This window comes from Schistocerca nitens, chromosome 6 (assembly GCF_023898315.1).
Source record: "Schistocerca nitens isolate TAMUIC-IGC-003100 chromosome 6, iqSchNite1.1, whole genome shotgun sequence".
NCBI lineage: Eukaryota > Metazoa > Arthropoda > Insecta > Orthoptera > Acrididae > Schistocerca > Schistocerca nitens.
The window spans coordinates 247,343,543-247,360,439 of record NC_064619.1 but is presented as its reverse complement, the minus strand read 5'-3'; the positions used below and the strand labels follow the sequence as shown (position 1 = coordinate 247,360,439).

The 16,897-nt window shown below is 36.9% G+C and overlaps 1 protein-coding gene across 1 annotated transcript in view; it reads left to right on the top strand.

The window, feature by feature from the left end:
• LOC126263309 (dynein intermediate chain 2, ciliary) overlaps window positions 1-16,897 on the top strand; it is a 196,700-nt gene that overhangs the window by 73,512 nt on the left and 106,291 nt on the right. The window contains exons 4-5 of the mRNA XM_049960398.1: window positions 4,274-4,435; window positions 9,218-9,468. Coding sequence (XP_049816355.1) covers window positions 4,274-4,435; window positions 9,218-9,468 — 413 coding nt within the window. The remainder of the gene's footprint in view (window positions 1-4,273; window positions 4,436-9,217; window positions 9,469-16,897) is intronic.

Here is a 16,897-nt window from a genome sequence, read left to right as displayed (position 1 = left end):
TATGCTGGGTGAAGCTGAAGTTTCACATAAAAGGAAAATTGATAATCCTTACAAATTCAAAAGCAGAATGAAAAACATACCTCACTAGCCACTCCCACGAATTATCAGATAATCTATATTCAGAGATTTAAAATTCCTGCAAGCTACATGGCAAGCAGCAAAATCCATCACAGAGTTCCATTACAACTAGCAGTGTCTTCAAAATGGCCTGTATCATCACAGACGTAGGTAACGATTTTCTTTGAAAAATACCAATGTGTTCTTGTACATGTTACGTTATCTAATATACCTGAGGAAGCAGCAGGTTTTCTGATGTAACATCTTTCTTGCCTGTGTATCAGGTTAGATTTAACTAATGTAAGCATAGTTAGTATCAAGTCATATAATGCCATTTTATTGTTAATACAGGGTGCAGCCTAAGTCTCTGAAAATTCCTTCACTTTTGTATGTATACATTCACTCATTTCATATCCTTGAAGTTTCTTGATGGAGTCTACAGAACATGATGAATGAATTAAAAGTAATTATAAAACTTTTTACATTTGCTTAGTGACCTGATGTGAATAAATTATTGGGCTTAATTTTTGCTAAACTTTCATTTCTACTCGTTAGCATGCATGGATCTTGTTCCATGGCTATGGATTGAGCTGTTAGTGTCAAAATTATCTTTTTTTATGTGCATAACATATTGGTATCTGTACTCACATGGTATAATTGAAATGGTAGGGAGTGAGGACTGAGGAGTGGTAAGGATCTGAGCATAAAGAAAATAATCATTTTAACATATAATTTTAGCAGAGAGACCAAATTTAACCTCAACAAATCAGCCATAATTACTCGCCAGAGAGAACCAACTCTAAAATAAACTAGTGGAAACACCATAAATTTGAAAAAATAATAAAAAATAAAAAATTGGAAAATCCAAAAAATCGAATTATAGTTTCTATCATAGTACAGAGAATTCCTTTTTTTATAATAAAACCCAAACTATGTAAACTTCATAAGTATTGGAAAATTGCCTCGGAGGCATTTCCTGGGTCTAACAATAGTTTTGGCTACTTGGAAACTGATACTACAAAGACCACAATGTGCAAAAAAAATGCTGGGGGGGGGAATCTGAAACACATGGATTAATCAATACATGGTAACCAACTTGAGCTCGGCCCATGCCCCAAACAATTGCTCATTTCAGTACCGATTCCAGAACATATTCACATATTATGCATTAAATTTACATATGATATAAGTGGTGGCAAATATTACACGTGCCTCTAATCGAAACAGGGAAAATGAGGGCAGGTAACTGAGTCCATTTGACCTGCATACTTTGGGTTAACAGAGTAGAATTTGCATAACAAAATAAATTACAACACACATGGGTCTTTTGATCTTAAGTAACAATGAAAAATGAAAGATACCTAAGCCTGGAGGGGATGAAAACCAGTAATGCAGGTAAAGAAATATCTTTCTAGATCAGAGTTAAACAACAGTGAAAACTTTTTTATGATTCCTAAACCTAGAAAATAAAACAAATAATGGAAAGTTCAAGTTGGAACATCAACATTATCATGAAAAAGATAGATTGCTAGTTGTCCAAAAGCTTATTTGTAACAGTCTTTTTGTTGTGCCTTTCTGCAACTTAGCATGTCATCTTTATGGTGAGTAGCAATCTCTACTGTTAATAATATTGTTGACTTTAAAAAAAATACATGCAGGTGAAGACAAATCTTTCTAGATAAAGGTTAACTGACAATAAAAAAATTTAAGGATACCTACACATAGAAAATACATGTGCCAGCAGTAGATCAAGGTTTAGAACAGTGCAGAAGACCAAGTGATACAGTGGGCTGCAATCTGAAAAGGATATATAACCACAAATCAATAGCAAACTCTCTTTCACGCAGTGATCAGTGAAAGATGTAATCATCTAGGCACATTAAAGCCTGTGGACCATGTTCTAATTGAGTGTCTTGTGAACTGTGGTGATTTTTAGGGGAAATGGCTTTGAGCCTCATAGCATCTTTCAAATTATGGTAGCAAGCAGTGGGTATACTCCCATCTAAAAGGAATAAGTCATTAATAGATCTTACCACATAACACAAAATTAAATGGATAAAAGATGGCAGTCAAAGTATACAATCACATTGTGAAAAACTGCTGCTCAACGACAGAAATGAAAGCCAAACTGAAACAATTTTTATTAGACCATCACTTCTACTCAATGTATTTCTAGAGACAAGTTCAGATTTGTATGTTTTGTTTGCCTATATATAATTTGTGTATAAATATTAAATTTATGTGTACTGCAATATTCCTGACTACATACTTTAAGTTTGCAGTTATTACAACTTATGACTTTGTCATGTTTGTTCATTTTATAAGTAGCTGCTCCATCTCTTAATTTTTGTTCATGTTGTTGTAATTCAACTAACCCATTCCACATCAAATGTACAATTATGAACTGTTCTACAGAATGAATAGAGAATCAATTAATTCTTGGACACTTTATTGATTTATTTTTGGTGTCAGGAAATGATCAAGCTGAAATAGTGGGAGAATTGTCCTGATCCAAGGTTCCAACTCTGCAATAAGAACAAAATTTTAACAAGTTTGCTCTACAAATGATACACAGCAAATAGTTCACCCAGAGATATTTCAAAAGCAAATCATTCAGACAATGTTGTGAAAATTGCTGCCCACCATGTAGCAGAGTTGTTGAGTCACAGACAGGCACAATGAAAAGACTACTGAACATGTAAGCATTCAGCCAGAGTCTGTCCCAAGCAGCCAGAGACAGTGGTCAGGTGTGTGTATGAGCTGCATTTGTGTGAATGTGTGAGTGTATGTTGTCTATTTTGGAAGAAGGCCTTCTGGCCAAAAACTTACATGTTCAGTAGTCTTTTTGTTGTGCCCATCTGTGACTCAACATCTCTGTTATATGGTAAGTAGCACTCTATCCTTTTCACAATGATATCATTATTCCATCCTGAATTTTCCGTTGTTTAATTTTGCCAAATCATTCAGAGTTCCATATGGTACTTAAAAAGTACTTCTGAAACATGCCTTAACAAGACATAAAAAAGTCACACTTCAAGTATAAAAATACTGGAAACAGAGATGGACCTTTTGTTAGTATCAAACTGGCATATTATTTAGCTTTCCAAAAAAAAAAAAATCAGGATGTTTTGAAATCAATTAACTTGATAGCAAAATAAATTTGTCATCATAATTTACATTTTTCCTTTTTTGGTACTGCTGTGGAGAAATTCTGTAGAACCATTAATATCACACTTAGTGCAGCAGTATGTTTGTACAATATTTCTTATAAAATAAACATGTCTCTTTACAGTATGTACAACTCCTATACTTAGGCCTACTTTTCTAATCATGTCAAGTTAAATTTGTTACACAGTAGAATGTTAATGAACATTAATCTATAGTTATTTTAAATATTCATCTGCAGTGTAATAACTATTTTCTCGTATACATTTTCTATTTTAGCCTTTGACATCTTTTATTTCTTGTGGTAATCTGTTGTACAATTTAATACCATGATATAATACACTATTTTGAGTTTTTGACTTATTTCTTCTGTTTGGATGCAAACAGTGTCTGGATTTGGTTCCAAGGTTGTGAATTGTGTTGTTTGTGGTATACAGATTAATGTTTTTCCTCATATTATATGTTTTGATAAATATATTCACACAGAACTGTCAGAATTTCTAACTTTTTGAACAACTCTTTACAGTGTGCGCTGTTACAGTGTGCCCAAGTCACTTGGGATAGTTAAATATGTACTAAATGATGGTGTTCCCAACAAACAACAGAAATACTTTTTAAAAAACATACATTAAAAGAAAGTGAAAACATATCTTGTTGAGCATATTTACTATAAGCTAATTTGATTCCTGAAGTTGTAAGTTACACTTAAATGTTTATTACTGTGAGCAATGGGGAGGGGGGGCATGTAATTGAGCCTATGTCTGATTGGATCGGAAATACATGTGGAAGGAATGCCTCAAGGGATTACAGCTCAGTGTACTAAACAGGTTGTGTATCTAGATTATCTACAGAGAATTAACTTGCAAGTTGCAAGCAACAGAATTGGTAGCAGGAGTGTCATAGAGATGGATTAGGATATTACATAGATTGAATGGGTAATAAGACACTATTTTTCAGGATGATACGTGTTTGCCAATACAGGTGACTGAAAATTATGCTGAGTTATTTAGTATCTCTAGAACTAAATTTCAAATGATGCTGTGGTTGTTAGATTTCAGGTACTGGGAGGATCCATCTGATGAGTATAGAGATGAAGAAGGAACTCTGTTGCCACTGTGGAAGTTTGCTTATGAGAAGACAAAGAAGAACCATGTAACAGGTCTTTCCTGGAATCCTCACTACTATGATCTGTTTGCAGTATCTTTTGGCTGCTGTAAGTCCAGAATAGTATTATCAGTGAATGAAAGCACATCCATCACCATCAACAGCAGCAGCACCAGCACTAAATATGGCAATGAAATGCAGAAAAATAATTAATTCACAACGCAATGTCATTGGCAAACCTTAAAGTTCTCATTTCTTGCCCCTGAACTTTTAATTCCCTTTCAAAATTTCTTCTTGGTTTCCTTTTCTGCATGCTCAGTGTACATAACCCTGTTTCACTCCCTTTTCAACTACTGCTTCCCTTTCATGCTATTCAACTCACATAGCTGTAGATTGGTTGTGTACAAGCTGTAGATAAGATTTTGCTACCCATATTTTACACCTGTTATCTTCAATTATTTAAAAGACTGTGGTCCAGTCAACATCATTAAGTTCTTTCTTTAAATCTAAAAATGCAATAAATATAAGTTTGTTCATCTTCAGTCTGCTAAGATAAGTTAAAGGCAGTCAATACCAAAGCTGAGGAGGCGGAAAGATTAGTGTTGTTTAATAAGCCAGAGTATATTGTAAAGGGGATTTACATTCCTCACTCTGCAGAATTCCTTCAGTTACCTAACCACACGTGATGAAATATTCTGTGGAAGAGAAGGACTTATTAAAACCTGTGAATCCATAGTTACTGATAGTGATTCCAATTGTCTCACAAATATGAATTTTATAGGCTATCTAAGCTTCACAAGATAGTTATTCCAATAAAACTTGTAGTTTCTTCACTTTCAGCTTAAATCAGCAAGAGTTAGATTCTTTAATTGATACAAAAATAAAATGTAAACCAAAATTTGCAGAAAAATTAAAAAATGAAACCATTCCCCCTAATGCTAAGCTTATTTTCCAATATTTCTGTTGGAAAGGCTATGGAAATATTAACAGAATTGTTATGTAAAGCCAGAACTTTTCCATTGGAGACATAATGTGTAAGACTGGCAATTGAGACAGGCTTAAATCAAAATTGTTTCCAATACCAACAGGTTCTGTTGTCAGTCAGACGGTTTAGCAGTGGGGTTCCCTCCAAGTCCCTTAGTAGCTGAAATGTTGATGGGTAATTTTGAATAAAATATTTTTAGATGAAGAGCCACTAAGTTCTAAAATACAATACTGAACTGTGCTTGTGGACAGGTACCATTGGACAATTAAACAAATATTTCCAACATTTAAATTCACACCACAGTACAACTGATTCTACAGTGGAGTTGGGAGGAGACTCCACTGTTGTTAGAACTTGTTAGAACTTACAACTGACATTAGCAATAAAAACATTTATTTAAGATACACAGGAAAATAACTTCTACATACACAGGAATACCTTCCAATTCCCAGCATCCTGTGACACACAAATGCTCAGCCTTCCACCCCATGATGCACTGCCTGCTATCTATACCACAGACCAAAATGAATTAAAATAATTAAAGAAGTTGGATACAGTAATGGTTGTATTCATACCCTAATTGATAGCATATTTAGTAGAAAGAAGAGAGAGAGTATAACAGCATTTCTGTATCCTCCTCAGAAGGCACTAAGTCATACTAACAACAAATGGGTCCCCAAGCTATATGTAGGTAGGATTTTACAGATACTTGGCAGCAAACTAAAATCCAGGAAATATACAGTAGCTTTCTATACTAAGAATATGGTTGCCCATATTATGTTCAGTGTAGACGCTAGGTTCCACCTTTAGAACAGAGTGGAGTTTTTATGATTTACTGCAATTTGTATGGCAAATTATTGTAGGTCAATCAGGTAGAGCTATAACTACTAGATTTACTGAACATGAAAGGAACTGGACACTGAAAAAGAAAGATTGCATGTTTTCTGAACATGCTCTAAATGAACATCAGTCTTATTAAATGTGTTCTCCATAGAGCAAAGAAGGGCCAAAAACTAGCATTACTTGAAATTCTGGCCATCAGTGAACACCAATCACAGAACAGCAGGTCATTCTAAGCAGAGAGAACTCTTCCGACATAAAAGTAACTTTGAGCATACCTGAGGGGAATGTTACATGAACATTACTTGCCACCATAATTATAAATGAACTGGTTGATAACATCAGAAGGTCCATGAGGCTTTTCTTAGCTGCTATGAATAGAGAATTTACAACATCATGAAGCAGTAACCAAAAGCAGAAAGATCTGTAGGCAGAGGGCGCGACCACTTCTGACACCAAATCTGTAGGCGGTCCGGTGGTTCCGGTTGCCTACAGTGGACTGGATGGCCGAGCGGTGACCCCTCCAGTTGTCAGGATGCTAGGAAATGACTATGGACGTGTCAGAAAGGCCAAAGAAACATTATTAATTCATAACACCTTTATTCCTGCCGAGTACAATGTGGCCCGTGTAACATAGGCTGGCTGAGCTTGGTGATATCAACGGCCTTCCCCAAGTCCTCGCTGACTCGTAGTGATGACACCAGCTCCGGGCCGCACATCTTGCTAGGCAGCGCCGCCTGCTGTGACATAGTGGAGGACTGTCCTTACTTCGTACTTTGGCCGTGTTTGGCTGGCGGCGCTCAGCTAGCCGGCCGGCTCGGCGGCGGACAGCAGGCCGTTGCGTGTAGAGGCTCCGGGTTGGAGTCCTGGCGCTGTTGGCACGAGAAGCGTTCTCGTAGTGCGGAGTGTACTCTATCCCACCCCATCTTCTTCCCTGCTCTTCCTGGTGGCTCGCCCGTGGTGGACGGGTGCAACGAGCTGCAGTCCTCCAGCTACGCAGCGACCCAGTACACATCTATCTGCAAGTCTAACTGCGAGTGCCTTGTTGCTATCAAAGCTGGCTTATTTAAGGAAGCACGAGCGATGTCCTGACGTCATGCTCGTTTGTAATGAACGCATTCGTTCCACTTATACTGCTGATTCATCTGTCGTACTCGCCCCTTAGGTGTTCTTGCAACAGAGTTACGTGTTGTTACGGCAGACTTACGCGAAGTTGTGAAATGCAGTACAGCTGACGCTATACCTCTTGTCTTGCACTCTACGAAAGTCTCCGTCTAACACAAACCCGCGTGCTAAGCAATTCTCTCTCACCTGTTGTGTGTAACCAGGCCATTGCCCCTGCGTGACGACACATTCCGATATATGTGCAATCCTCCTACCTCTTGGCTATGTACTGCCTCTGGCTCTCGGCATAGGCAACAAAACTTTGACAATATTCCATGTTTCCAACTCTTTACTATTCCGCGACACTACAGATCTACAGCATTTGGCAGTAGCCCTTGACATAAACGAATATCATATATTGTGAATAAATAGGCAGAAATTCCAATTATTGAACAATAAGACCATTAACATGGAACAACCACATAAAACTATTCATAGGTAAGGCAGATGTCAGACTGAGATTCATAGGAGCAATCTTCAGAAAGTGTAGGCCACCCATGAAGGCATTAGCATACAAAACCCTTGTTTGACCAATCCTTGAATATCACTCATCAGTCTGTTATAGATAGGATTGAGACAGGAAATAGAGAAAGTCTAAAAAAAAGAAGTGCATTTAATCTGTGGTTCAAGTTCTAAATGCAAAAGCATAAAGGAGATGCTCATCCAGCTCTTGTGGCAGGCTCCAAAAGGGAGTCATAGTGCATCATGGTGTGGTTTACTGTTAAAATTTGTAGAACATTCTTTCCTAGAAGAATCAACAAATATTTTGCTTGCTCCCATACATATCTCATGAAAAGGCCATGAAGGTAAAATGAAAGAGATTCGAGGTCTCACGAAAGCTTACCAGCAGTCATTCTTCCCTTGGAGTGTTTGCAACTGGAACAGGAAAAGGGGGGTAACTGACAGTAGGTAGATAAACAGCAGCTCTATAATGCAACTGAGGAGCCAGCAGTTTTCTCTCTCTCTCTCTCTCTCTCTCTCTCTCTCTCTCTCTCTCTCTCTCTCTCCCCCCCCCCCCCCTGCCCCCCCCCCTCCTCCGGTTAATATTCATTTCATAAATTGAAACGCCTTCTTTCTGTAACCTATATTTGTGTTCCAGTTGTGTTTCACCTTTTACAGTAAATGTTTCACATTTTACATTATATCAGTGTATTTAATCTGGAACAACATAGTTCTAATTTTTTGTGCTATACTTATAGATTATAAAATGTTTCATGTCATGATTTTTACATTAATAAATAATTTGTTACTGTAAAAATTATAGTGTGAACTGGCTTTTAATGTGTAAGTACCAAATATAAAAACAAAAACTATATTTTTCCAGATTAAATCCACTGAAGATTGCTTAGTGTAAAAGCCAAAATGCATCTGAAACATAAATATAGATTGCAGCCAAAAAGGTGTTTCAGTTTATAAAATGAATTTTTATGCACTTTATAAAGTAAATAGCCATGCTAAGAAACTAGTTATGTGTGTAAGGTTAAACGGCATAAGCATATCATTGAGGAGTGTGCTAATAGGTTATTGTTAAAACAGTTTACAGATTAAATTTCTGTGATTTCTTTGTCTTTTTGACTCATTCCACATCAGTCAATGTTCTCCTTGTCATTGGAACACAATGAATGAATGACAGGAATTGCTATGCATGCAGCTAAGTATTACTGAGTGGGATGGTAGAAGAGAGGTATTCAACACAAACACACACCTACATTTGCTACTTCAGAGTAGCAATAATTAAAGGGTGTATCACAAGCAGGCATGTATGCTAATGAGTGACAAATGAGTGATGTGAAGGAAAGACTGAGCAGTAAATTAAGTATTTTTCATAGTTATTTTTAAATTTTTATTTTAATTCATAATAGATTCAAAATGTGAGATTTTATTGTAGTGTCCTTTTTTCAGTTGATTTCATGAAACCACAACCTGAAGGTGCTGTGTGTCTGTTCACATTGAAAAATCCATCATTCCCTGAATATGTTTGTACTACAGATACTGGAGTAGTGTGTGTGGATATTCATCCTAAATTTGCTTGCCTCATCGTTGTTGGACTGTTTGATGGAAATGTTGCTGTTTATAATGTTATTTCCCCATCAAAGGAACCAGTAAGCAAGAGCAATTCAATATCAAGCAAGCATGGAGGAATAGTGTGGCAGGTAAACATTCCTTACATTAACTTAAAAACACATAAATCTGTTCATTAAATGAATCCAAAGCAGTAGGCCAGTTGCAACAAAAGGTGGTGTTATGCAACCTTTGACATGGTTATGACAGATGTAAAGCTGTCTTCTTCAGAAATACATGTAACTAATATTTCAGATGGAAAAACACCAAATAATGAAGCAGTCTGACATTTGTCTGGTGAAAACATGCTGTCAGTGCACATCATTGTATACATTATTCAATATACTGACCCCTTTAATCAGAATAGTTGTAGTGGAGAATTAAAACCAATGAAGTAAAATGTCAGTGCCTAGCATCACCTGACATTTTATTTGATTGATTTTATTTCTTCATTTTAACTATTCTTACTTAACAAGCACTGATCATAGAGGTCAGTATATTTAATAATGTATACAGTGATGTGTTCTGACAGCATATTTTCATTGGACAGATGTCATAGCACTTAATTATTTGGTGTTTTTCCAATGTGAAACTTTAGTTATGTGTATTTCTAAAGAAGATGGTTTTACATCCATCAAAACCATGGTCAAAGGTTGAATAAAACCACCTTTTGTTGCAACTGGTTGGCTGCTTCTGATTCATTTACTGATCTCTAACCATTTCTGAAGTGCAGCCATGTTCAAAATAAATCTGTTGTTAAACATTTCCTTGCCGATTTCTTAGAATTCTTTTTATTGAAATGGGGATAATGTGACATGAAATTATTTTTATAAAAGTGGTAGGAGTTGCTCTAAATGTAAAAAGCTTTTGAGAGGAAACCACAGTAAGTTAGGAAAAGAGGAATAAGGAAGAATGTTGCATAGACCAGGGGAGAAGGGTAAGCAAAGGAAGGAAGGAAGATAAGGGTTTTATGACCAGTAGGTAAAGTCATTAGAGATGGAGCACAAGCATGGATTGTTTTCTTAAGGGTGGGAAAGGATACTGACTGTGCTGTTTCAAAGGAACCATCCTGGCTTTTGCCTAGAACAACTTAGGAGAATCACAAAAAATCAAAATCCAGATGGTCGAACATGGATTGCAACTGTCCTCCATCCAAATGAGAGTCCAGTGTGCTAACAACTGTGCCACCTCGCTCAGTGACGGGGAGCAGGTTGAGATTTCAGTAAAGGAAGAACCAATCAAAAGTAAATAAAATGGAGAGTAGAAATGAAAGAGGGGCCACAGGAGGAGCCCTAAGGAGGCTACAATAAATGTGAAAGATGTAATAATTAATCATGCAAGAACAACAGAAAGTTGATTAGTCTGTGGTAACAAGAGGGAGGTGTGAAATAGGAATCCAAAATGATGAAAAGGATGGAGAAATAAATAGGAGTGCAGAAAGTAAACAAAGGCAAGAGGTAGAAAGTGACAAGCAAATTTCAGGAGAGGGAGGTTTTGGATGGGAATTTTCCCACAACTCACTTCCTAACATCATTTTTTGATTGAATTTATTAACACAGAGAACACATGAGCACAACACATAGTGATGCTCATGTTGTATTCTGGCCTGTATCTGATGTGTTGAGGGAGACTACATTTGACTTATATCCAAGGAAACAGGTCTTGGGATGTTCAGTCAATCAGCTGCTCAGCTGTGGTGAGTTTTTGGCTCGATCTTGACATCTCACCTGTGCTACTGCTTTCCCATTAATGTTACTTCTGCTTTAGTTATGGGCAACACAAATCTGCAATAGAATAGTTGCTTATGTTTTACAGAATGTGTTATTTAAAGACATTTATTTAATAAGACACTGTTTAATAAATATTTATAACAATGTCTTATACTGTTGGCCCACACTGGTGCCCACCTACTGCCACTACAGAACAATAACTGTCAACTGGCCCTATCTTACCACTGGTGCACCCTTGCACATGACACCACACCCTGCAAGCAAAACACAGAAAGTGCTCTACTCTGCATAAATTGAAGATTGTGGTTACATCAGTTATTATCCATGTACTTCCAAGTCTATTCTGTATCCCCTTTCACCAAAAATTACTTTGGATGACATTAATATTAGTAACAGCAATTTATACTAGGTTTAACACAATATACTGATGCGTACTGTAACATCATCTTTGCAGTTTGAGCTTGAAAGTTTACATCAGAGTGTGTGTATGTGGCATGAGAAGGAGACACCTTTTCATTTTGTTTGTCAGTTGTTAACTTTTTGTAACAGCTGGCAGCTCTACAATATGCTGCTTGACACTGCTGACAGCTGCCTGTATGAGAAATTTTTACTACATAGCTGTTCAAGTAGATAAGGCTGAAAGTGTATCTGTGTTTTGCAGTCTAATAATAATGTAAATTTCTGGATGGAAAATACATGAAGTAAGGAAAAGTTGACTGGTCACGTATAGCAGGCCTGTGAGTGACACACAGAAACATTTAATGGAAAACAGTGTTCACCCGAGCTTTCAAGCTCTTGCTCTTTCTCTAGTAAAAGTACACACATTCACATGCACAACCACTTAGTCAACAAGATGACCCAAGGAATGCGTAACAGGATGAAAGGTGTTCAGAGGGTTGAGCATGTAAGAGACAGAGAAGTGTGAGGGAGGGGATGAAAGGATAGGAAGCGACAATTGAAGAGGGTGACTGGGAGGGGAAAGAGAAAGGACATGGAATGAGTGACAGTTATTAAAGTGGAGGTGGTGGCTGATGTGAATGATATTATTAAATATTTATGGAGCCACCTGAGAGGTGGAAATTGACATGTGGGAAGGTGGCTCATTTCTCTCCCCCCCTCCCAGCATCTCTCTTCATCTCCATATTCCTCTCCTATCCACCTCTCTCTCTATCTCTTACATACTCTGCCCTCTGAACTCCTTTTGTCTTGCTGGGTAGTTTCGGATTCATCTGTCAAAAGATGTCTCTCACACTATACTGGTATCCTCTCCTTGCCTCCTGTGCCCTCTCCTACCAACAACCCTCCACCACCTGCCTAAGCAGCAACTCTCAATAATCAGTCTCACTAGGACTGCGACAGTGTACGTTTAAGTATCTGTGTGGTTATGTGAATGAATGTGTGTATTTTTACTAGAGAAACAGCAATAGTTGGAAAACTAGTGTGAATGCTGTTTTCTGTTACATGTTTTTGTGTTCCACACATTGGTTCTCTGTATGTGAGTGGTCACCTTTCCATTATTTTACATATATTTTATAGTCTGCTAAAGGAAGTATTGTATTTGCTAAAAAATATTTCTCTTACATATCGTGAAGGGGAAAAAAGATCTATAATTTTTATGTTACTGAATACTGGAGTCACCTTTCCATATCATGGATCGTATGTTCATAATCCTCCACTGGAATCACCCAGACTAACTCTTATTTATAAGGACAAGCATATTAATTGCCACAAAAAAGGCTAAAACCAATTCTCCTACTTGTACATAACCATAAATGATGTATACATGGCTGTCAATAATATATCTTTATGTTCTTTGAAATCTGCTGGATCCATTACAAACTTCCTTTATCAGATATTTAAATTACTTGAAAAGCAGTTTCTTGAATGCAAAACAGAAACTGATTTTAAAATCTCTAAAATAAATACATTTATGAATGCTTCTTGTATTTTAAAATATGAACCCAAACCCATAAAAAAACAAAAACATTCACTTTGTTAAGGGTTCATGTGATAGTATGTCTAAAGGAGACCCAAACTGTCACACATTCACTCATTGTTATTCTTTTAAATACAGCTGTGGGAATATTTTTGCAATCTCATATGGAGTGATGTAATATCCCTCAGATACAATACACTTGTGTCAATGCTTCTTCCAATCCCCCAAGCACTTCTCATAACCACTTTCTGGTACAGCCTTGAGTACTTCCAACGATGCTATTTTTATTTCCTTAGCCATTGAAAATCTTTGTCCTTTTATAGATCTCTTCAGTTTTGCGAACAGGAAAAAGTTTCAGGGGGCCAAATCTGGTGAATATGGTGGCCGAGGCGTGATTGTCATGTTGTTTTATGCCAAAAAATCTCTCACAAGCAATGATGAATGAGCAGGTGCATTGTCATGATGCAAAAGCCATGAATGTATTGCTTCTCACAAACAGTGCATAACATCAAGGTGATACTCCTTATTGACTGTACAACCTTGAGGAAAAAACTCATGATGCACTACTCCACTGTAATTGAAAAAAACAGTGAGCAAAACTTCGACATTTGATTGAATGTGGCATGCTTTTTTCAGTCTTGGCTCTCCGGGATGCTTCCGTTGGGATGATTGGGCTATTATTGATATGCTGGGGTGTCCAGAGCAAATTCGTCACTGGCATCTTCTCGGCCATCTTGGAAGAGCTTGTACCATTTGTAAGCATTTTTTTTTTTAACTTAGAGCAGACTCACTATATGCCACAGTCAACATTTCAAGTGTTTTAGAGCACTTGATTCCATTTTTCACACAAAATTTGATGCAAATTCTTTGCTCCATTTTTTATAATAAATGAAAATCGCTGAGCACACTAAAACCCATCTAACCTTCCTATCTGTCAAAAATAAACGAGGTATGCTATACGTTTGAAACTGTGAACATATGTTTGGGACATGTGTAACAACATGACAAAAAAGATCAATAATCAAATCTACGTTGCCCACACAATTTGAAAAGTCACCTTACTTTTTGAACAACCCTCATATATCGAAATGGCAGTATACAGTGTCGATATTTTTATTTTTTATTATATTTCTTCGCAATTTTCGATAAATATTCACTGTGTGAAGGAGCATTGCCACTTTTTGAGCTTTTGTCACGTCCAGTCTTTCTTTTTGACTGTACAAAGCAAGTACAGATGATGCGAAGAAGAAGTCCAATTGCCAATTGCACTGGGGGGGGGGGGGGTGGATGGAATAACAAGATGTCTATATCTGATGTGAAGAAATAGCACACCAGTTGCATTAAAAACAATTTTTAATGTGACTAGTGTGCTATTTCTTCACTTCGGCATTCTTCAAAAACAGCTGCTGAAACTGATGAATAAAATTCTAAATGATAAGACTGGTCTTTGCGGTGGGCAGAGACATGCAAGGAGAAATGCTGATATATTCGGCACTTGGTACTACTAACATTTAACTTCACCACACAGTTGTGACACTACAAGTGCTGGAGTGTCAGGAAATAGCTCTCAGTGAGAGCTGTAGCTACACACCTAACCAACGACTGTCGTGGAGACTGCACTGGGCAAATGGATGGCCCTGATAGAATAAAGCTACTGACTAAGCTGAGGCCATATCTACTTTACCCTTCCTGGGTTTATTGTGATGGGGTCAGTTCCTGCCTCATAGCTGGCTATGAAACATTGCTTAATGTTACAGCATGTGCTAGGCTGATGAGTTGTAGAGTGCTATGCAACATTGTTGCAGTACTGAAAATTATGCAGGTTGGTGACCACATACCCCTTGGCTGGCTACTGAGGCCAGTCTGAGAATGATAAGATGATACAGGTAACAATAACGTAAATGTTAATATGAGACAGAGTTGCATTCTACCTCTAATAAATGGCTAAGACATCTCTGTCTGGTGAGACCACAGTATCTGTTTTTCAAAATTGAAGAGCAACTTAGATGGTTGGGGATTGCGGGGCAGCCAGTTTTTCAGTACAACTGTATGTAGTATAGTCATTTAAAGCAGTATGGATGATGGATACTATGCTCAGATTCACATTATCTTTATCGCACCTTATAACCTTGATGTTAATGAATTTGAGCCACCCAAACCCATCATACTAGGGTACAGCTAAACTCATCATATTTATTATTGCACATGCCTACATGCTTATAGTGTTACATCACAATCAAAATGTAAGTAATCCTCTATTATTTTAATGAGCATGCAAATAGGTTCATTTTGTGCAATACTTTACTTGATACTTGATTCTAATCTTCATAATGTGTTTCATTGACATGATAATTTGATATGGGTAAAACAAATTCTATCAGTAATCCAGATAAATTTAATGACTCTCAATAAAGTCAAATAGTGCTGTAAGATTGTCTCTTATTGTATAACTGTTGTGTGTTAATTCAAAATTGACATTTAAATAAACTTGCCAATAAATTGGAGGGACTGAAAAAGAATACAGTTCACTATTTGATGTTAATAATATTGTATGCTATCTGTTATATTTTTACTGTTAGGAAAATGTTATAAGGGAGCTGTGAAGGCTGCAGTTTGACCTGGATGTGATTTTCTTTACTATATGAGGACTCCCGGCATACATAACTCTACAAAAAATATCAAAATGGTCTTTCAATCTCTCAAGTATGCATTTACACTTTATTTTGTTAAGTGACTTTTTAGTTTTTATTAAACTTTAGATTGGTCAAGAGAATTGAGCCTCTGAACCTTTCACTTTAATCAAAGATTTATTAATTGTTATTCTGAAGGTATGATAAAGATAAATGAAATCTTTTCTGAACAGTTGTGCATTGACTCAAGAAATGTAGGGAGGTCAATTACACTTACTGAATTGCTATTAGAGCCAACAAAGCAAAAAATTACACTAAAATATAAGAAGAGTGACAGGCTACAATCACAGAAGCAGCTATCTTAAAAAATGGCTGATCTAAACAGAATGTTTACAATGGAATTGATTTTCACCAATAATGTAAACTTTCCTGTACATGGTGATCTGGTCCCTAGAACTAAATAATAAAAACAATAATCTACTTTTTGCCATCATTCCGAAGACCAAACCAAAGTTCACTAAGTCTCTTCAGGCATCATCTACTGATCTAGAACTTTAATCCTACTAACATGTATAGAAAGTCTACCCCTTCTCCTAAACCTCATGAGTCCTTCTCCTTCATCCCCAGTCTTCCTCTTCAACCCTTCTACCAGAAGAAGGAGAAACAGGCTCCAAAAGCTAGGAAACTGTAATACCTTTTATTTGTGTGTTCTCCTCCCACTGCTTGGTGAGTAGCATTTTTTTTTTTTTATCTATACAGTTGCTTTTATTGTTTGCTACGACTGGTGACTCCTCTATATTTTGGATACAGGATCAGGGACTTTAGCCTATAAATTGCAAAATGCAGATGTGCCAACAACTTGCAGCTAAGAGAGCTCACTGCTCTGGGGAAGTAAGGTTAACTCATAAAAAAGTGCAAATATGGTAAGACATTTTGATTCAGATGTCTTCAAAGCTGCCAGATATGCTGAAAAGCTATTTCCCTTCTTTTACATCCCTAACTCTGCCAAATTTTCGCCTTTTATGTCTTCTTACTCTTCTCTCTCTCTGAACCAGTTTGCACAAGTTTTGTAGAGTATTGTACCATAGGAAGCAAGGGAGAGTATGTTGTTATGGGTGGCTGGTATCCTCCTTCTACAACAAAAATGCACACATGGATTAATACAGTTCTTTATTTACAAGGACTCTCACATTTACTTATCTTGAATAGAGTCCACGTGTTGTGG